The sequence below is a fragment of the Condylostylus longicornis genome, unplaced genomic scaffold (genome assembly GCF_029603195.1).
Source record: "Condylostylus longicornis isolate FDR11 unplaced genomic scaffold, ASM2960319v2 ptg000135l, whole genome shotgun sequence".
Lineage (NCBI taxonomy): Eukaryota > Metazoa > Arthropoda > Insecta > Diptera > Dolichopodidae > Condylostylus > Condylostylus longicornis.
The window spans coordinates 16,638,553-16,662,550 of record NW_026578103.1 but is presented as its reverse complement, the minus strand read 5'-3'; the positions used below and the strand labels follow the sequence as shown (position 1 = coordinate 16,662,550).

The window sequence follows — 23,998 nt, the reverse complement described above, 5'->3', positions numbered from 1 at the left end:
TTCCGCATTTCAATTTTTCTGATTCCTAAATTTATTCTTAATTTTATGTGTAAATGAAAACCAAAAAAAAAAGACTCTTGAATTCCAAAATTGATTAGGTCAGAATGAATCAGTAAAAATGAATATACAAATTATTTAAGCAGCGAAAAATTACCATTTTTTTTTATTGATTGCTAAGAAAAAAATAAACCTTTAAAATGAAAACCCACAGATTTTTTTTTATTGTTTTCTTTTATTATTTTTTTTATTATTTATTTATTTAATAAAACATTTTTCTTAATTTAAAAAAAAAAAAAACATTTTTTTTCTCTTCAATTCATTCATTAATTTCATTCTTTACTTTATTGTAATACTCAATTATTTATACCTGAATATTATTATTATTATTACCTCTTCAGGTAAAATTCCATTGATTTTATGTACATATACTTTAAAAATAAAATAAAAACAGAAATAACAAGGCATGAAACACCTTCACACTATTATGATAATAAAAAAATAAAAAAAAAAACAAATACAAAACAAAAAATAAACAATACCAAATAAAAGAAAAATGAAACAACAACAAAACAATAAAAATAGTTCGTAAACTCAACATTCCAATCATATTTTTCATATTTTGCCAAACTAAATACAAAATACAATATCTATAATACCTAGTTTTAATTGCATGAACCTTTTTATACAATTAATTATAAAAAATTAAAGGTATAGAGTACAATTTTTGAAAATTTTATATTGGAGTTAACAGGATTGTTCAGAGTATACTATGAGACTGTTAGAGTGTGTTTAGAATTTAGAATTTTTTAAGTGTGAGCAAATTTTTTAAAAAAATTGAGAAATTTTAATATTATCTCGTTCTTCACTAGTATCAGAATATTAAATTAAATTGTGAATTGTGAAGTTCAGATTGTGAATGTTGGACAGTTGCGATAGCGCTTTATGCACTCCCTGTTTCGATATTTTTCACTATTTTGAATACGCTGGGCAATATCAGCAGGTGAATTCACAATTTCAACTAAAATTATCGAAAAAAAATAAAAGAATGCGTAAGATGAACTCTAAATATAGCCTTAGAAACAACATTATACCCAAACAACCATTCTTTACACTCTATATATCAATTCTTACTTTTTATTAAAATCTATAACATATTTTAATAATATTTTTGAAAATATCTAAATATTAAACATTCATAAACTGGGTGAATAGTTTTTAAATAATTTTAAGTACCTAATTATGTTTTGGTTTTTCTCTCATATTGTAAAATTTTTGATAATTTCTTCATAACCAAAAAATTATCTGAAATAGACTCAAATAATATCAAAAAATTCTTAATTTCTTTAAAAATATTCAAATATATATACTTATAAATTGAATTACAATCTTAGGTTACTTAAATCAAAAATCTTTAATGTCTAAATAGCTTCTGACGTCATATTTTTTCTCTTTAACTGTTTAAATTTATAATGAAAAAGTAAACAATCATAAAAAAAAATTTATTTTTCAAACGAAAAATTCCAAAGTTTTAAAAAATTTTTTTTTTTTGGTCTATGACGCTTTAGAATTAATTTCTATTCTTTTCAGTGTTCTTCTTGCTATTTCTCAAATATCAGATTACGAATTCATACTAATTTTGATTTTAAGATTTATTATTTTCTATTCTAGCTATTCAATAAACAAAAAAATAAAAATTCGCATATAGCAACTAGGAAAATAAAAACTAGATTAACGCCAATCATATTAGAATGAAAAATTTTTTTTTTAATTTTTAGTTGACGTGACAACGTTCTCATATTTTTGTTCTTTACGTATTTTCTGATTTTAGCAAAACCAAATTCAAATTATTTTCTGTACTAACAACAAAAATATAAAATTAGATTTTAATTTTTACTAAATTATTTGTGGGCAGTAATGACGTGTTAAACCATTTTTAAGTAGACAGACAGTTAGAAATGGTTGCCCGAATTAGGTGAGCCCGCATTTTTGCCTGTTTTAAATCAATGAAATTTTTTTTAAATTTATAATAAAATATTGCTAATAAATTTATATATTAAGTAGTAAGTTAACACTAATCATACCAAGACTTAATATATACCTATTTCTACCATAGCGGATCAAATGACCCGTTGTGGTAGATATCGGTATACAACAAGAATTACTCAGAATAAACAAAACAAAACAAACAAAAAAAAATTGTTATAACTGCACATTAATTACTTAGAAAAAGTCGTGAAGTCAAATGTGCAAACGCAATAAAATTATACGTGCATTTTCAATGCAAAAGTTCAAAATGGGTCATTTGACCCGTTGTGGTATGTTTAGTGTTAAGAGCTGAAAATCCCGAAAGAAATAAGTATAAGTGGTTGAATGTGACTGTCAAATGAAGAAAAGCAGGTGTTATAATATACTTAGCTTTTTCAATTTAAATATCCTTCACATTCTCCTTATTCGGCAGTAATATTTAATAATATTATATGCATCCAATTTTCTACAGAATTCAAAAACGGTATTGTCAATCAATTAGAAACCAAAAATTTTTAAATACAAACATAAATTTTAGTTAATTAAACAAATTATATTACAATTATAAAAAAAAATTTTTAATTATTAACTAAATTTTTTCTAACTTTTTTTATTCTTTTCTAGAACTATTTCGAACAAATAATTGCAGTTTAGTAATAATGCAGCATGCGAACTTTTTGTACCGTAAGCGCGCCATTAGAGGCATGCGCGCCACCAGCAAGACCGCTATCACCAGGCTCACGGTTTTTAGCATTAAGGTATTATAAATATATTGAATAAATTTAAATAATTGTCTAATGCAAATTCTACGAATATAAGAAATATTTTGGTATTAATTTCTATTAAATTGTTATACAAATTTATTAATTCTATTTTATATATTTTTTTTTATTTTTCTATTTAGACTCCTAGGAACACCACAACCAAGAACACTTTACTTTCTTGTAGAAGCAAAAAGTCGTGTACGAGAAGTTTATTCTCAAACATGTTTACATTTTGCAAAACAAGGAATGTTAGATACAGAATTATTCGGTTTAGCAGTACTAATAGGTAAGTTTTTTTTTCAGAATTTTAGAAAAAAACAATTCTACTTATTTACGTTTTTGAGTTTTTCCAAATTTCTACAAATGTTCAGAATTTTTCTAAACTATAAATGAAAATTTTTGAATAAAATCAAAAATATTAAAATATTAATAGGTTTCTCGCCTGAGTCTTTTGTTTTTAATATATCTTAATTCTATTAATGTAAAAGTTGAATTTAAATTAAGAAAATTTACAAATTTCGAAGGAAATTGTAAAATTCTAAAGGAATCAAATTTTATAAGCAAATTATAAAATTTAAATCTGCAAGATAATTTTGACCATTGGATGTAAATTATTTATTAAAATTATTTTAGTAAATTTTCAATACGCTATATCTGCGTATTGATCCCATTATGAAGAAGATCTACTAAAACTGATTTTAATTAAAAAGCGAATCAAGTTAATTTTAAATATTCAAATAGTATTGAAATATTTAGTAATTTAAAAAATAATCATCATTCATTTATAGCCTTAAATCAAACTTTCAATGGAATTTAATTTCATTTTTGCAGAATTTTCCCTTGCCGTTCTTACAATTGTTGTGGCTGCTATTAATTTAGTTTCTAACTTTTCAACATTTTTCTTAATTTTTTTTTTACCTATAAATTATGTATAAAAGTCCATGTTTTTTTTTAGTTTTCTGCTTATTTTCCTTCTTATTTTACTTTAATACATAAATAAGAATATATACACGCAAAATTATAATAACAGCCAACGACACAAAATCCAAATGAACCAAAATCATGAAAAAGTGGAAGAACAAAATAATATATACAAGGGGCTTAAGAAAAACATAGGACACGAGCTCTAACTTAAATTTTTTTTTAAAACTTATACATTTTTCACTTTTCATGCTTCCAAAATTGTAGACATAAATTTCTTTAAACAAAACAAAAAAAAAAATAAAATGAAGAAAATAGGAAAAAAAAAATATTTAAAATCACAAAACATTGAATTCATTTCATCTTTAATAGAAAAAAAATCATAGGAGCAACAACTAAAAAAGAAAAGAAAAAAAAACATAAATTTTTACTTTAGTTTTTCTATACGCTTTCGAAATGAAGTGAAAAAATTCAACTGAATTGAATTTGAAAATATGATGGAAGACAGGCGATTAATTTGAAAGAAAAGAAGTTTGAGTTTTTAGTTCAGAAAAAAAAAAAACTGAAATAAAAATAACAATTTTTGTTTAAGCCGTTCTTCTGTTCAACCTTTCTTGGCTTGTAAATTACTTTGTTCCGAATTATTTGTCCGAATAATTAAATCAGTTCAATTAAGTTGTAATTGTGATTACATACTTTTGGGAGTCAATTTTTTGTGTTTTTTTGTCATGGTTATCTTAAAGCCTCCAAAGGAAAAAAACCGAGTTCCTTATGATTTTCTATATAATTTTCTATATAATGATTTATTAAATACTCGCAATAAACATAATATTTTTCGAAATGAATAACTATGTGTCCTTTAAACTCAACTAAATTTATGTGCAAAATAATCTTTTAACTGAGTTATGAAAAATTAACTTAAAATTTTAATATTTAAATTTGTAAACCCCGATTTTATGATATACTTAAATATTAAAGGAATCTAAAGTTACCATTTCTTTTAATATTTTTTTATTCTTCTACCGAGTCTATTTACTCGTTCTTGAGTTTTCGAAATTCAAATTTTCCATAAAATAAAGAAAATTAGGTAAATTTAACGACGCATACATTTAGTTACTAATCTTATTTTCGAATGAAATGGACCGGTATATAATTATAGTTTTTAATAGCTCAAAAAAAGTGTCAGTTTTTCTAATTTTCGTTCGTTTAACCCCAATGAAAAAACACATGAATGTTTCACATGAAGTCTTAATTTTACTCTTAATCTGTTCATAAAATTTATTATTCAAATTTATTATAATAAATTAAATATTGAAATTTCAATTAAATTACAAATTACAAAATGAGTATATTTTTTTTTCCTTCTTTACTCCTAGGAGAAGCATAGGGCTAGTGCGTGATATCATGCCCTAGTTTCATAGCGTCATAGAGTTAACTAGGTAGGTGACTAGCCTGCAGTAGTTTAAAATGAGTATATTATGCACGAATAATTCAAATTAAAAACGAAATTTAGAATATTTTTTAAAATAAATTTTTTCACTAGAATATAAACCCATTTATATATATATATATATATATATACAAAAAAGATATACAAACAAGCATAATAATACGATAATAAAAATTTTTGATATGAAACCTACGAAAATGATTTTTTTTATATTTTAATATAAAAAAAAACTTTTTTTGGATATATTCGTACGTTATAGCATATAATAAAATCATTGTAATCATCATCATCACCTTCATATAAATCATCATTATACTATCATCATCATTACCATTATTTATTATCATTATCAATATTTTTTATATTCTCTTCCCTCTTTTACAACATTTTTGTATATATTTTAACGTAGCGCATATAAAAATCTCGTAAATATTCTTTATATATAATATATAAATATTTTTAATGCAAAAGAATAAGCATATAAATTTACACAATAAATTTGTAAAATATGTATGTATATGATATTATGAATATAGTCATATACATAAAATCGCAATAGAACTTTTATCTGTATGTACAGAATATATACAAACCTATTCCAATGTAAGTATGAACTTTAAATATTCTTTAAAAAATGCTCTATCTCCAATAGTCTTAAAAAATGAAAAAAAAATTAAATGTAGAAAAAATGTACAGGTAATATGCAAGTAGATAGAAATATTCTTAAAAAAATAAATCTATATACATAAATATATTTAAGAAATCAAAGAGGAGACGTTTAAAATACAAACACATACACTTGTATGTATATGCACATATACAGGATGTTTCGCATAAGGCGGAAAATAATTTCAAAAATCATTCTTTGATCAATTTCAAGTAAAAAATTGTACGGCGGCGGGGGCGTGGTGCAGGTGCGCGTCATAGAGTAACAATCGGCGGTTTGTTTTACAAGCAATTGATTCCTCTTTATTTTTGGTCTTACAATCTATTTGATTTGTGAAATAGTTTAAAAAGTTAGAATAAAAATAGTGAAATAGTCGTAAAAGTTAGAATTTTTTTTTAATTCGAAATTTCTCGGAAATTTCAGTTATTAAAAGTTAACTCATATAATATTTTCCCATATCATTTATTATTATTGGAAGGCAGAGGAAAATGCATTTAAATACTCAAATGTGTATTTAATTACCTTATGTGAAATACCCTGTATACATATGTATATAGTAAAATTCTATGTTTCCTTAAAATAGACGTCTCCCTTCCTTTTCTTCCTTTACTTATTTTAATTTTTATTTTGATTAAAAAAATTTTTTTACAAAAAAATCTAAACTTCTTTTTTAAAAATATTCCAGTATAAAAAGAAAACAAAATAGAAATAAACTGAAAAAAAAACAGGCCCCCGGCCGCTATTTCTCCTTTTCGTCACCGTCGTCCATTTAAATTTTAAATCGTAATATAATATTAAGAACAAACCAAAAATAAAATACAACCTAAAACAACAATAACAAAAACACAAATAGGAACAAAACAAAAACTCCAAAACATTAAAATACGATCATAACAATAAAAGAAAAAAAAAGAAAAAAAAAGAAGAGTTGAATACCAATTTAATATGATAACTTACAATATTAATGATGCTGCTGCTGCTGATGTTAATCATCATCATCGTCATGATATTGATGATTACAAAAATTTTTTTGTGATTATAAATGATAACAATGATGATGATAATCATCATCATCAAAATCATTAACAATAATCATAAAACAAGAACATAGAATTCTTGAATTTTTTTTATAAAATTTCCAAAAAAAAAAACAACAAAAAAATGAGAAAAGTCCAACAACTCCTCAAGATACAAAAACAAAATATCCAAGACAGAAAATTATCTTATAGGTAAAATTTATGTATAAAAACATATATACAAAAAATTATTATTTGCACACATCCAAACATACTTATATTCATAATTCTATGTACCATTTTATTATAAAAATACATACATACATTCATATATACATAATATATAAATGTATAAGCAAGATTTGTGTACAACCATTACAACATATATATATATGTAAGAGGTATATTGGCAAAGAGCCGAGGTTATATTAAAAGACATAAGACGCGTGTTCAGTAATTCAGGTAGCTGCACGGATATAACTGGAGGAATTTCTTGAAGAACAAAATTACAAAAACAAAAAAAAAAAAGAAGGAAAATATTTGATAGTTTAATTTTTTTGTTTTTTTCATTTTTATTTTTATTACTTCTAATTTTTTTTTTTCATAATATTTAAGAGTTTTGTTGTCGTATACCATGAAAACTGAAGGGTGGAGGTATATAGAGATAGTTGAAGGTATATAGTAAAGGTAAAATTAAACAACGAAGAAAATACAAAGAGAAAAGAAAAAGAAAATAAAGAAAAAAAACTTGTTTTCATCGTTATTTTCTTTTCTCCTTTTTAAGAGCATTGTTGTTTTTTTTTTCGTTTTTAGTTTTCCTTGTATATTTGGTTGTGTTGTTTTGATGCAGCCAGGCATCATGCATTCAATATAAAAATATCAGAGAATTTATAAAATAGCAACAAAATATTCCATAGCATCTGTACTGTTTTTTTTTCCTATCTAATTTTTGTTTTTTTTTTTTGTTCATTTTTGATTTTGTTTTGATGTACATAAAATTGTAATAAAGGAAAATGAAAATAAAGAGAAAAAAAATATTCAACAGGCAACATAGAATTTCAGCATAATAAAAATAATGTTATTTTTTTTAATATATGTGAAGATGCAATGCAACATACAATGATGCAATAATGTAGCAGCAATAGCTAGCCAATAACAATAAAAATAATAATAATAACAAAAAGAACAACAACAACAACAATGTCACTAATAATTTTTCATAGTTTTATTTTTTTTTTTTTCGTTTTTTTCTTCTTCTTCTTCGCCTTGTTATTATTTTTCATTATTTTTTTGCTCTTCTATTTTAATTGTTTTGTGTCTTTTTTTGTACCTTTACCATGTTGATTTGGTTGTGTATAAAAAAAAATGTTGATTGTTTGTTATTAGAGAAGAGAGAAAGATGGAAAGACCAACAAATTTATAGCCTCGTACCATGCACCTTTTTTTTGTTTTTCCTGATTTTTATCGTAAAGGAATTCATTTTTTTTTTCTTACTTTTTCTTCTTTTTTTTGTTTCATTCTTTTTTATCGTTTAATATATACTACATGTATATACAATAAAATTGTACATGTAAATTTATACTTAAAATTTCTTATATACTTGTGTATGTGTATATGAAAACGTATTAATAATCATGGTTGGAATCAGGTTTGTTTGGCTCAAGTTTATATATATATATTTTTTTTTATTCTTGTTGAACTTCCAAAACAACCAAAAACTTTATCGATTCTAAGTGCACTGTGCGCTGCTGATGAGTATTAACGACATCATGTATGTATGGATATGTACGAAAAGAAAATGATAATAAATATAAAAAAAAATAAGACGAAGAAAACGAAATTTTTTTTTGTAAATTAATGCATTTTTGGTTGGAGGAGAGCTCTAAAAAAAAATAAATAAAAATGTTGATATAAATTCTATAATATAAAGACAAGAGTTACCAAACTATCGTAAAACTCAATCTAATTTTGACAGAAATAACACTGCAGTAACTTAGTAATTCAACACAATTCAGTAAAAAATACTTAAACATATATGAGCTGTACTGTCTTTTAAAACAATATTTCTGCCATTATTTCCGATATCAGGTGTATTGTCAATTCTGTGGTTTGAAGCAAAAATTTACTAGGTTGAAAAAAAAAATTCTAAATCGCGTATTTTAAATAAATTTAATTTTGAAAATTAAAAACGAGTAGAACTTGTAATTAAAATCCCTTTGGTCTATTTAAAAAATTCTCTAATTACTTACTCACTTTTTTTAATTTAACGTTGCCTACTGTTAGGATGAATGTTGAAGCAATAGTTTATGTCAATATAGATGTTTAATTAGATTGGTAATTAATTATGTTGTAGCATAAATTTATACTTTTGTGTAAAAAGAAGATTACAGTCACATTTTTGCTTTAATAGAAATTCAATGGATTTCATAGCACCAAAGGATGAATGATGAAAAATTGAAATTTTGTAAATTTTGAGGAATTCGGAGAGAACGGAAGACGGAGAGGATATCTTTAAAATTTTGAATAAATCAGCGACAATAACGCTTTTAGATTAAATTTAATTCGAACTATAAATTTGAAACTAAAATATTTTCTTATACTAAATGATTCAAATTTTATGGTTTACTTTAAGTCAAAAAAAAATTTTAAACCCTTGTGAGTAACAATTATGAAATCATTAACGAAATTCAAAATCTGATTATAATTTGTATTTACAAAAACAAAATAGGAGAGCAAGCTTTCATTATTAATAAAACAATGTTCTGGTCTGGTCAGTTATAGAAAAAATTTTGGTCTTAACAAAATCCCCTTCAAAAAATGCTCTTAAAATAAACTTTTAAATTGAATAAAATTGGGTAATCCCAATTTAAAAGAGTCCTATTTCGAGATTCATATACATGCATACATAAAAATGTTCAGGAGGAACATGGTCATAATGGAGTTTCTCGTTTTTATTGTTATTACTTTTATTTTCTTGTGAAGAAAAAAAAGAAAAAAGGAATTCGATAAAATTTTATCAGAGATTTTTGTGGAGCATATCAAACGAATTTAACTTTCTCAAGGTTGGAATTTATAATAAAAAAATAAGAATAATATAACAAAAAAAAAAATTAAAAAGAAAATTATAATAAAAAAATCAAAAAAAACACATGAAAAAAAAATGAATAATTTAAAATTTACACATGTGTACCTATGTGTGTTCATAACACGTTATGTCTATTGGTATTATGCATACAAGTATGTATAATAGGTAGGTTTTTACACATAGAAAACAAAATTTAATGTGGAACAACACATGAACGATTGAAATTTTAATTTTTTTTTTTTGTAAATATTGTTTACAAAAATCTAATCCACTTAGACATTTTGATTAAAACTAGAACTGCAATACAAATTTTTATTAACAATTCTTGTAATCAAATTGGTTACTAAGTTAATTATTGAGAAAAAAGCCTTGTTATTCGCAACTACTCTTTCATAAAATTTAATAAATTGATTACATCTGAATTGAAAACTGACGTCTAAATAATATTAATCAAGAAGGTACAATAGATCAAAATGCAAACAAACAAATCAAAATAGCTAAAATGAACAAACATTTGATTTGATAGGAATACCTTCCTTATTGCATTCCAATGATGGGAGTATAAAATTTATTTTCATTACAATTTTAACTCGTCGCTGGTTTTGATTTTTTTTCTTGTTGTTGTTTTTACCCATTTTATGGAAATTATTTTAAAATTTGTATTATTTTTTTTTCCTTTATCGTATTTTTGTGCTTTTTGGATTTTTTTCACTCAAGTTTTGAATCTCCATTATGATGATTTCCTATGTCACGTAGGCATAAAATTTTGCACATCTTTCCATTTTAATTTCTAATTAAATAAAAAAAAACACAACTATAGCTAATAATTTGTTATTGGAAGAAAATACAAATATTTTTCTTTTTGGCTTTGACACCTTATTCTAATTGTCATCAAAAAAAATTTCGAGCGTAGAATTAAAAATTTTTTACAAATAAAACGTAATTTGTTAAGCAAACATTAAAAAAAAGTAAAAACAAAAATAAAAAAATTTTTCATTATTTTTTTTTAACCCAAATCTGTTTTTCGTAGTCTGTAAATACATAAAGAGTTAAGAGGATATCAAAGTTGAATGCATTCGCATTTTTAGGTGAAATAATTTGAATTGGTTTCAGTTAAACCAAAAAAAAAATATTTGTCAGTCCAAAGTTTTAGCGTTACTCACATTTTTCATCCTCTATTTTGTTTACTTTTGGGTTGACGAAGTTAAACTAAAATTAACTTTGTACACTTACTTAGTTAGTTAGTTAGACAGAGGAGATGGCACTCTCAACGCTGCCACTTGCCACTCGCCACTGCGTTAATAGAAGGCAAATCGGTATTCTCCCACATCCTTTCATACCCTTTCCCACTAAATCAATTGAGGTCCCGTGAAAAAGCTAAGCAATCCCACGAAGCGATATCCTCCTAAAAAACGTCTTTTCCACCACAACACAACGGAGCACACGCAGAGCACACGTGATGCACATCCCCCTCCACTCCGATATCTTGGGGAAATACCCATTGTTTTGAATATTATTCTTTTTATATTGATGAATACTAACGTATGTACTCAGTGGATTAGTTTAGTTTCAATTTAAGCTTTAAAATATTAAAAGTATACCGCAATAAGAATTGTTAACTTTAAAAATCATGGAGCACTTACATAAATATGATAAACTTTTTTTAATAAAAATTTTCCATAAAAGCATCGAATTTTAAATTTAAATTACTTACAAAATATCAAAAAAAAAATTCCTTGTCTCTCATATATGAAAATTTTCCAAAAAAAAAAAAATGTGTTAAATGCTTAAGCAATATATATGTGACTAAACGGAGTAGTTTCCATTTATTTTAATTAACATTACAATAGAAAAACAAAATTTCAAAATTCAAAAATTTTAATTTTGTAAAATAAAAAATAAAAATCCCATGATATAATATGCATGTAAATAATTAATAATTTATAAATTATAAATAACTTATTTTTTTTTTTGTAAAATAACGTACAGCCAAACCACAGACACAGAGAAAAAAAATTAGAAATAAAATATGAAATTTTCAAAATATTTTTATTACTACCTACCAATTTTATTAACATAACGCGTTTTAAAAATTTCAAATTTTTGCTTCCGAATAAAATTTATTTATTTTTTTGTCTCTCTCTCTCTCTCTTCAAAGTATATTTTTACGCCTGCCATTTACATAATGTATATGGGTATGTATGTATAATGTTTACGTATATTTATAATGTGAAAGATGATGGTTGAATGAAATTTTTACCGCATATTATTGGAATGTATGATCATCCGACGCTACTCTTATATTAACTTGCGTATATATAGACGTATGCAATGCGTTTTTATTCAAGAATAAATTAAATTAAAAATTCAAAAAATTATTTTTTTGGTATTTTCATTTTTAATCAAAATCTTTTGTATACATATATTTTTTAATAATTTTTATTAATAATATAAAAATTTTAATTTTCTACAGTATCTCTAGCTCTTCTTTTCCCACATATACATAATATGTGTATGTAGGGACAACTCTTTGTGTTTCATTAATACATTATGTAAAATACATTCAATTTTACTCTGTAATCAAAAAAAAAACCAATTCGAAAACAAATATTTTTCTAAATTCATTTCTTACCCTAATTAGGGTTTCAGTGTTTTATTGTATAGTTTTTTGTTTAAAAGAAAATTTATAATATAATTTTCATTATTGAAAAACAATTTAATTTTTTGTCTATTTCTTTCTTCACCATATAATCTGCATTTTAATTGACGGCTAATGAAAAAAGCTAAACAATACTTGTATTCCATCCCAAAATAATTTACGAACTATGAAAATTCTTCGAATTACTTATAATATAAAAACTATTATAAAAAATATTCATTATTGAAATAAATTTTATTTTTGTAATTTTTTCTAATGCCGTATATGAAAAATATTATTTTTGTTATGTATATTTAATGGAATTTAAATAAAAAATGTTACAATCTATGTTCGAAGTCAATTATTCAGTATTAATTATGAAATTCGGAGCCGATATGAATTTGACTGTGTTTTTTGGAATTATGCAAGCAAGAGAATAATTAATATGTTTATGATAAAATATACTGCAATTGGCTTTTGTAAAGCAAAAAGGTGACCCAAATAAATAAACCGAAAAATCCCCATTTATTATACCCGTACGAACGTATGTTCGAAGGGTATACTAAATTTGCCTTACCGTTTGTAACGCTAAGAAATAACGGTGTTAGATATAGACTCAAGTGTATGTTTTTGATCAGCGTCAAATTCTGAGTTGATTTAGCTTTGTCTGTCCGTCCGTCCGTCCGTCCGTCCGTCCGTCCGTCCGTCCGTCCGTCCGTCCGTCCGTCCGTCCGTCCGTCCGAACGATAACTCAAAAAATAATTGAGCTAAGTTCACCAAATTTTCACAAATGATTTATTGTAGTAAGTGCCAGAACCCTATTTAAATTGGACATGATCGGGGTACCGGTTCGGGTAGCTGCCATACAACTTCAAAATTTATTTGGCTATATCTCAGAAACTATAAAAGTTATGGTATTGAAATTTCACACAAACGAATATATTAGTAGGGCCGATGTGTCTGGTAAAAGTCGTTGAAATTACTTGGCTCCTTCTGGTACCTGCCATACAACTTCAAAAGTTATTTGACTATATTTCAGAAACTATTAAAGCTATGGTATTGAAATTTCACACAAACGAATATATTAGTAGGGCCAATGTGGCTTATAAAAGTCGTTGAAATTACTTGGCTCCTTCTGGTACCTGCCATACAACTTCAAAAGTTATTTGACCATATCTCAGAAACTATAAAAGCTGTGATATTGAGATTTCACACAAGTGAGTATATTAGTAGGGCCGATGTGCTTGATAAAATTCGCTAAAATTTCTTGGCTCTTTCTTGTAGCTGCCATACAACATCAATAGTAGTTTAGCACAACCAGTATTTTGAATAACACATAGTACTGAAATTTTGCATAAATTAATATGATAATACGGCAACTTAAAGTCATAGTCTGCCCCATAGTTAGTTATGGCACATTAGTTATTCGCACATAGGATAACAAATTCGTACGGGTATCACAGAGTTGACAAGGTCAACTCTATTTTTTTTCTCGTTTAATTTTAAATCTCATTTTTATTGTAAAAAAGAAGTTTTCGACCAACTAATTTCTGAAATATAAATACTAAATACTGAACTATAATTTAATACATTTCTTTATTTTATATTAAGTTTTTAAATATCAGAAATGGAAAGGTAGTATCATACAAATTGATTGGTACTACCTTTCAATTTTATGCAAGAGTCCCCAGCACATTAATATTTTTCAATAAAAAAAAATATTGCTTTTATTAAATATTATTGTAACACGCGTTTGAATAATATTATTAAGAGTAAATATTCGTGCATTTAAACGAAGAAAAGCGATCATCTATTCAACTTTTCCATAAAATTGTTGTAGATGACAATGAAAGAATAAGTAATTGACTATTGTGTTTCTTATTTCCTTTGTGTAGTTTTTAGGCAGTTGAATTACAAAAATGATTTTCTTATATTAATTTTCTGCCCCTTTCGATTATTATTCCAAATAGATTCCAATTCAAATAGGTTAAAAAATACGAAGGTAAATTTTTTCGAAAGAACGTTAACACAAATTTTGTGTTCTTCAAAAAAAAAAAATTTCAATAAAGAACATTTATTTTTTGTTTTTGCTCTTTCTTGGGTCTTGCTTTTAAAATTTTTTTTTTTATAAATATTTTAAAGAAAAAAGTTCTGATTAAGATTGATAGGAAAATTTCGAAATATTCTAATAGTAAAAAGAAAAATAATTAAAAAAGTCAAAGAGGCCTCTTAGGAAGAAAATAAGACAGTTAAATGTGATATGAAATAACATTCACACATATATAGTTGTACTGAAAAACAATAGGATGGAATGATAAATAAATAATATTATCATATCATTATTAAAGGTCTCATTATACCCGTACGAATGTATGTTCGAAGGGTATACTAAATTTGCCTTACCGTTTGTAACGCTAAGAAATAACGGTTTTAGATATAGACTCAAGTGTATGTTTTTGATCAGCGTCATCAAAAACTAATTGAGCTAAGTTCACCAAATTTTCACAAATGATTTATTGTAGTAAATGCCAGAACCATATTTAAATTGGACATGATCGGGCTAGTGGTTCGGGTAGCTGCCGTACAACTTCAAAATTTATTTGGGTATATTTCAGAAACTATAAAAGCTATGATATTGAAATTTCACACAAACGATTATATTAGTAGGGTCAATGTGCCTCATAAAAGTGGTTAAAATTCCTTGGCTTCTTCTAGTAGCTGCCATACAACTCCAAAAGTTTTTTGACTATATCTCAGAAACTATAAAAGCTATGGTATTGAAATTTCACACAAGCGAATATATTAGTAGAGCCGATGTGCTTGATAAAATGCGTTAAAATTTCTTGGCTCTTTCTGGTAGCTGCCATACAACTGCAATAGTAGTTTGGCACATACAGTATTTTGAAAAACACATAGTACTGAAATTTTGCATAAATTAATATGATAATACGTCAACTTAAAGTTATAGTCTGTCCCTTAGTCAGTTATGGCATATTTATTCGCACATAGGAAAACAAATTCGTAAGGGTATCACAGAGTTGACACCGTCAACTCTATTTGTTCTCGTTTTATTATCATTTCATTACACATCTATTTAAACTTCACACTACATTAGGTGTACCTTCTCTGCCACAAACTTTTAAATTCATACAATAGACGCTTCGAAATAAAGTGTATAAAAAATTACGTTCAAAAATCTTATTTGTATAAGTAAACTTAATTTTCTGTTTTTATTTAATTATTTCACTGCCACTCCAATAGACCATTATTGAAATTAATATAAAAATTTCCTACAGCTTCAGCTGTCAGACTGACTAGTAATAATAACAAATATGGTGTTACAATAACGATAAATTTTATTTAATCTAAAATATCTTATTAAAACGATATTGACTTAAATGAGTAAATTTAAAAAAATTTTTTGTTTCATGTTCGAAATTTATAATACCTCGCAAATATTAAAAGAAACTTAAATAAAATATTAATTTGACTTTCTCAATAATTTTTTTCAAATGCATTTTTTAAAATCCAAACTGTTATATGAAAAGGAATTTAAAATGAAATATTGAGCAGTAAAATGAACATTAGCTGTGAATGCTATTCAAAATTTATAAATTATTAAACTAATTTTGGATTAACAGCAACACAATAGGAAAAAAAAAGATTGAAAATAATTTAAAAAGTTCTTAAACTTTTCTTTTTAAATTCTTAATTTTTAATTTTTTTTTATCTTTGTATAAAAAGCATTTCAATTATTTCTTTTTCTTTTTCTATTATAATTTCGTTTATAAGATTTACCTTAAGGGTATTTTCTTGTAAATTATTTCAATTAAATCTACTTCAATTTTAAGACAAGAAAATATTAAAAAAATATTATTATCTCGCATGAAATCCCTATAAACCTATTTCAAGACCGAAATGGTCAACAATAAGAAAAAAAGGTGACCATTCTTAAATGATCACTCACGTATGATTAAATATAAAATGTCATTGAATAATAATTACAATTAAAAACCTTAAGAAGAGCAATAGTTTTCGGGAATATTATGATTTTTTTACACATCTACATTTTGATTGTGAACCTTATTATGATCGTGATTATTTTTGTAGTTTTAATCCTGATCCTTACTTGCTGGTTTTCGTTTGTACGTTTCTTTCAAATAATTCTTTGTTAAATTTCTTATTATAACAACTGTTCACCTAAAAGAGCAATACTTAATACCTGAAAGCTGGTTACTCTGTGTTTATACTCTGTACAACACTTATACTCTGTTTTATTCACAAAAACAAATGTGCGTTTTTTTTAATTTCTTTCTCATATAGTACTCAACCTTTCTCTTTATTTCCCTAAAGTTTACTTTTATCTATCGAGTTGTTTAAAGTAGTTATGATGTATACTTTATGTTATGTCATAATTTTTTTTGTTAATCTGTTTATCTAATACCGAAATAAAATTATATTCAATGATTATAAGATTTTTAAATCGACAATGCAGCTATCACTAATATCAGACATGACAGCAGATTAATTTAACAAAAGTGAGCATAGCAAAATAAATTTTTTCTTCAGTCTCAAATAAATTGAAAATTTAAAAAAATAAATTTTCAGATATTATATTTAGTTTTCTATTTAAATACCTACATGTTTTCATATTTAGAAAGTAAACTTTGAGTCGTTTGTTAGACACATTTTTGCTTTTAATAATTTAATTATTAAAAATGAAATCTACTCTACAATTTTATTATAAGTAAATAGTAATGCAACATCTTAATTAAATTTGTTTAAATTTTTTTTTTCAGACGGAGAATACATGTTTGCCGATCCGGAAAGCAAATTATCAAAATATGGCCCAAAAAGTTGGCGCTCATCCCACACTCATGTTAGTATTAAAATATAACATTAAATAAACATTTACAAATTTTAATTTTCATTATTTAAATTTTAGGGTCTCGATGCGAATGGAAGGCCTCTCCTAGAACTACACTTTCGTGTTCAGTTCTACATCGAGAGTCCGTTTATGCTACGAGATGAAACATCACGTCACAATTATTATTTACAATTAAAAGCGAACGCTATAAGTCGAGATGTTCCAAAAGAATACTCTGAACAGTCGATGATATTATTAGGTGGTTTAGCTTTACAAGCGGATTTAGGTGATTGCCCTGATGATGATTGTCGTCCTGTTGCAGAATCTCCAGCTATATTATCATCATCATCATCCTCAGTTGGTGCAAGTAGTAATAGTGTTGGTGGTATTCTAATCAATGGCGGTATTTCTTTAGCAAATTTAAAAAATCAGTCAACAGTATCCAATGGAGGTTCAATAACATCAATTAACGCAACAATCGGTAATATATCATTAAAGAGTGGTAGTAAAAAATCTAATACAAACATTAAATGTAATACAATAAGTGATGTATTACAATTAAAATCTTCAACAAATTCAACAGTTACAACGGGAACTAGTTCATTACGTAAAATAATGAATAGTGGAAGTGTTCGGCAAATAGAAAGTATTTTAATTCCACCGGCATCATCAACATCATCGTTAGCAACAAATAGCTCAACATCAGCCATCACGTCTTCGTCATCATCATCAATTGGTGCCAGTAATATTTCATCAAATTTACAAGAATATTTTCGTTTAGAGGATTACTTACCAGCTGGCATACATTCAGCATGGAGTTCAAGTGCAATGCGCTCATGTCATAGGGAAAATCGTGGAATATCTAGAGCTGAGGCCGAATTAAATTATATTCGGCAGGCATGCTCAATACATGATGCCATCAATGCACATGTTTATCGTATGAAGCTTTCTAAAACAGAAAATGGCATTGGAACTGTTTTATTTGTAGTTTATGCCAAAGGAATACGAATTTACAGTGAAAATGCTCAACCAGTAACATTTTTATGGCCAAACATCACTAAGCTAAGTTTTGAACGTAAGAAATTTGAAATTCGATCAGGCGACAATAAAATAACACTTTATTCAATGAGCGACGAAAAAAACAAAATGCTATTGACTTTGTGCAAAGAAACACATCAATTCAGCATGAAAATTGCTTCAAGACTTAAAGAAGCTATAAGGAGAGAGGAAGAAGAAAATCAGTGCTTAGATGCATGTTATATCTACTCTCGCAGTAGTCTTCATTTGCCATATAAAAATAAAAATGATCAACGAATATCTGTTATATCTTCTACTAGTTCTAATACAACTTCTGGTATCGTCAGTGATCGAGTTCACTCGGAAGATGAATTGGAAATTATGATCAATACTCCCCCGAATGTTCCCATAGCAGCACCTTCAACTGAAAGCTTAGCTCTAGCCCACCTTTTAGATAGACCAAGTGTTAGTAGACAAGCATCATCTGCGGGACAAGTTTCTTTGAAAGATCTTGAGGAACATTTAGCTGCTCTATCTATTAGATCAAAAACCAGATCAAATAGTAGTGATTCAACTGGAGGAGCAGTGGGAAGTACCAGTGGAAGTAGCACTGAACATACATCGACAACAACGAATAATATTCATATTACAGATCGGATAAGAAGCGGTCCAACTCTTGGAGACAGTTCTGGATCTATTTCAATAGAAACAGAGTCACCAAATTCACATCACAATATAGGATCACAATGTTCTTCCACATGCAGTACTGTTGTAGTTGCCACAGATACAATTACTCTGTCATCATTGGCTGCTCATACGGCAGCATCAAACAGAAGGTCATCTACATCAAGCAGCTTAGAATTGGGTTTTAGTCATACAGCACAAAATTCAGCTATAAGTGAGGATGCAAGTACTTGCGTTGAACATGAATTTAGAAATCAAGATGGTTGCGAAATCGATGAAACTCAATCAGGTGTGTACACTTTAGAACACGGAGCCCCACCGACAGAAACGTCAGGGGTCTACACAATGAACAGTAGTGAAATTACAGGCCAGTCTTCGGAAATAGCTGAATCTGAAAGTCACGATAGTTCACACTACGGTTGTTTTCAACCAAATGCTAATATAACAACGGACGTAGACGAAGGAGTAAGTGAAACAGCTGATTCTGTAGATGGTTTAAGAAATGTGAGTTTTGAACACAACCGATTAAAAAACGATGATATGAGTGAATTTCGCTTGAGATCCGATTCAAACATTAGTGCTAGTGGCTCATTTCGAGGTGATGGTAGTGATCCTACTGATAACAAGCACACACTCTTAACGGCTGAAGAATTAACGGATTTAATAGTTGGTCGGGGTTCTTATCCCTCACGTAAAACTGTCAGTGCTACTCTTGATTCAGATTGCGATTACGTTACATTACCGTTAGCTTTAGAAGGGGATAGTTATATACAAGGCCATCAAGACACAGCTCCAAGTGAAGATGCCGACGTTGACATGATGGATGTAATTCTACCTACCGATCCTCCAGCACCTCCAAAACGAATTGATAGTAACATGCCACATTCTAGTTTGGCGAACATTGGAAGTCACCTACGATCACCACCTCCGTATCATGCCCGACATGAAACCACTGGGCTCTGTGGCCCTTCAGTTCGGAAAAGTTTACAAAAATTAGCCATAAGCAGTCCTATTAATAAAAATAGTACAGAAATACAGAAACCTGTCATCTCACAGCCGCCTATTCCTATTCCACTAAGAGATCCTCCGCCATATCCTCAACAACCTACTGCAATAAAATCACAGGTTTCTGACGTTTTGAGAAATTTGGAAATATCACAGAATACTATAACCAATACAACAATTCCTGAAGAAGTAACAGCACGTTTCATAACCACTAGACCTCACATAAATATATTAAAAGCTCATACATCAGTAGTCTCAGATAACGCGAAACCGAGCTTTGCAGCTCCTACACTTCCAGCAATTATACCATTAGGAACAACTTCAAATCCAAATCAAAAAATTTCTCAAGTAACGCAAGTTTCTCGTGGCCATAGTAATCATAATGTTAATTCTTTAACTCCTTCTAAACCTCAATCATTAGCTAGTCAACAGCAAATAACAGCAACCGTACCAACTACCATTGGTATACCAATAGTTCCTTATAATATTCACAGTGCACATAAAAGTATATCGTCAATACCAGCACCACCTCCACCTTATCATCATGAAGTCAAACCAGCTACACCAAGAACATGCGTCTTGTTGCCAGTTATTAAACCTCGTCAATATTTACCACCTCCACCACCAACACTTCCTCGTCAACCGCCGCCACCACCACCACCTCCACAATTAGCCACTGTTTACACAGGTCAATTAGCACGTTCGCAAATAGAACTTTATCAACAACAATTATATAGTGATGTAGATTATGTAATTTATCCGCTCCAAGATCCTGCTGTTAGTCAACAGGAATATTTGGATGCAAAACAAGGTTCAATATTGGCTGCAATGGCGGCACAGAGCCCACCACCGCCGCCATACCTCGCATATCATACTACTGCAGCTACTGCGAACACGTGGGATACTTGTAAAGGCCACGCAATATATAGAAGTACGCCATATTTGCCAATAGCGTTATCATCACACTCGAGATACGCATCAACGCAAAATTTGTCAGATACTTATGTTCAATTGCCTGGTGCATATTCACCTTTATATAGTCCTTCAGTAGCAAGTCTTTGTTCTTCATACGAACCCCCGCCACCCCCACCTTTAAGACCAACGCCTCAAACGACTTCTGCTGCACATCATACAGCATCATTATTTGCTAGATCACGATCCGATGATAACATTTTAAATTCAGTTGATGGAATGCCAAAAATCAAGCGTCATCCACCACCACCTCCGCCGCCATATGTTAACCGGAGAGTTAAAAAACCACCAATGCCAGTTCCTATTGAAAAACCTCCACCTAGTGAGTATAAATGTTTTTCTATATTTGCTTAATATTAACTTGAAGTTAATTCATAAATCATTAACTAATACGCATATGTGTATATATTAAACATTTTAGTCCCAGTTAAACCATTATCACATCATTTAAATGTACAAAACATTAACCATCCCAACATTATATCGAATGGATGTAGCACATTACCTCATCAGTCAACTATATCACCACTAAAACGTTCAATTCCTGTTTCATCAAACACATTGCAAAATAATCAAAAATTATCAACTTCAGTACACAATGTTAATTTAATTTCTTCGACTTCAGCATCAACCAGCTCTCTTACATTATTATCTACGTCATCTTCTTCATCATCGGCAATTTTAATAAATGGATCACCAACAATTAGTTTAAATTCTTCATCAACAAATTTACAACAGGCAGCTACGAATCATTTATCCACACCATCAATACAGCAAAATCAAAGCAATGGAACTGCAACTTCAATTGATATACAAACGCTTCGAGAAAAAAGTAAAAATATGGATTTACCATTAATATCAGCGTTATGTAATGATCGATCATTGTTAAAACAAACGAAAGCATTTGTAATGCCAAAACATCCTAAAAATACATTAACAATTTCACCAAATTCACTTAGTAGTAAAACAATACAATCAACTAAATATCCTGTATCAGGATTAAGTACAACACAATTAGCTAAGCCTAGAAAAACTACAATAAGTCATAGACATCCAAATGATAAATTACCACCATTACCTATGCAAACTGCTGAAGCTAATAATTATGTAATGGATCCAACACCATCTGTTATTAAACATAAAAGCTATAATAGTACACAGACTGGATCTTAAATGTATTTTAAGTCATATAAATTTTGATAGATAAAGTGATAAAGTTAATGGCATGCAAAAAATATGTACAGAAACGAGCCTATGCTTGAAAGTTTAATTTAACAAAATTGAAGAACGCAAATTATAAAAAAAGATTTTTTTTTAAAAATGCATCGTAATCGTAGTTCAATTTCCAGTTCAAATGAAATTAAGTTTGTGAAATTTAGTCAAACTACATCTTAAGAACTTAAAATAACACTTACATTAAAAATTTTTGATTGTCGAAAAATAAATTATGTTAGAATTCATAAATTATTATAATTAAAATTAGAATAAATTGCCTTTGGCTTGCCCACCGATATTTTATATTTACTAAATTAAAAATAAAAAAAAAACGAATAAATTGTTACGAAAATATTAGAAAAATCAACGTCCGAATTTGAAGATAATTTTAAAAATGATACCTCACTACAAAGAATACGCATTTTATCAATTTTAACACATACAATTCCGTATTTTTGAAAAATTTCTCTTTCTGAGTGTAATAAAAACCAATTACTTTTAGTATTAATTTCATTTTGTAACTTCTTAATAAATTTGTAATTAAAGTAAATTAAAGTAAATAGCTTTTATTATTTTATATTCAAATTCGGTTTAAAATTTCCTTTATTTTTTTGGTATACGAAAATTATAAATGGCAAAATTTAAAAAAAAAAACAAAAAGTATGAAAACAATATTAAAATTTTTTAATTATCATTTCATAATTAGTAATTTTTGTTATTATAATTTAATTATAATAACAATTAATTATTATTATTTTTTTTATATTAATTTAATAAATAAATGAACAAATAATTTTTTAAGTTATTACTGAAAAACGAATAAAATGCATTCCATTGTGCCTTTAAATCAATTAAAAAACGAAGTACATGTCAAAAATAAAAATTTTAAAAAATTGATTTTTAATTTTTAAGTTATAAATTTAAAAAAAAAATAAAAAGTATATTTCTTCAATAAATAAATTACACATAACTATTATATTATCAGAAGAAAAGCAAGTAATTAATTTTAAAAGAAAAGAAGTTAAAACGAAATTTATTAATAAAAGGTGAAAAAGCAAAAATATTATTTGAATATTTTGTTCAATTTTAATAATTTAGATAAACATAAATTTATTTTAATTAAAAAGTCACACTTATTCTAAATACTACGATTATAACAGTTTAAATGTAGTTCATTTAACTAATGTTTTGTTAAATTTCTAAGCTTTTATGTCATAAAATAATTTTTTTATTTTAAAGTTATAAATTGTTTACTTATATTCTTACTTTAATTTTATGTTTTTAATAAAAAAACTTCCTGTGATACATGTAATTAATCATAATTTTTTTTTCTGTAATTAATAAGTAAAAAAAATTGAATATGATTTTCAAATGTTTAAAAATTAAAGTTTAAAGCATTTACAAATTTGATAAATTATTAATTGATTCTAAAATTAAAATAAATATGAACAAAAAATTCAAGAATATTTTTGCAAAACATAAAAAACGCATAAAAATAATTAATGCAAGCAACTGTTATTAAAGAAGAAAATTATAAAATTAAAAATAAAATAAATCGATTTTATAAAAACAAAAAAATAAAAAAAATAGAGTTGATAATCCTTTTGACATTTAATTATTCATTCAGAAGAATACAATTATTAAATAAACAATGGGATTTATTCTTAATGGT

At 26.8% G+C, this 23,998-nt stretch overlaps 1 protein-coding gene across 2 annotated transcripts in view; it reads left to right on the top strand.

Annotated features, from left to right (window-relative positions):
• LOC129615451 (protein expanded) overlaps positions 1 to 22,809 on the top strand; it is a 49,229-nt gene extending 26,420 nt beyond the window's left edge. The window contains exons 3-7 of one of the 2 annotated variants that reach the window (XM_055530669.1): positions 2,650 to 2,783; positions 2,930 to 3,075; positions 17,366 to 17,445; positions 17,512 to 21,433; positions 21,737 to 22,809. In XM_055530669.1, coding sequence (XP_055386644.1) covers positions 2,692 to 2,783; positions 2,930 to 3,075; positions 17,366 to 17,445; positions 17,512 to 21,433; positions 21,737 to 22,284 — 4,788 coding nt within the window. In that variant the 5' untranslated portion in view covers positions 2,650 to 2,691 and the 3' untranslated portion in view covers positions 22,285 to 22,809. Of the gene's footprint in view, positions 1 to 2,649; positions 2,784 to 2,929; positions 3,076 to 17,365; positions 17,446 to 17,511; positions 21,434 to 21,532 lie in introns of both variants that reach the window. The other variant, XM_055530668.1, reaches the window with a different exon arrangement.
• The last annotated feature ends 1,189 nt before the right edge of the window (positions 22,810 to 23,998 follow it).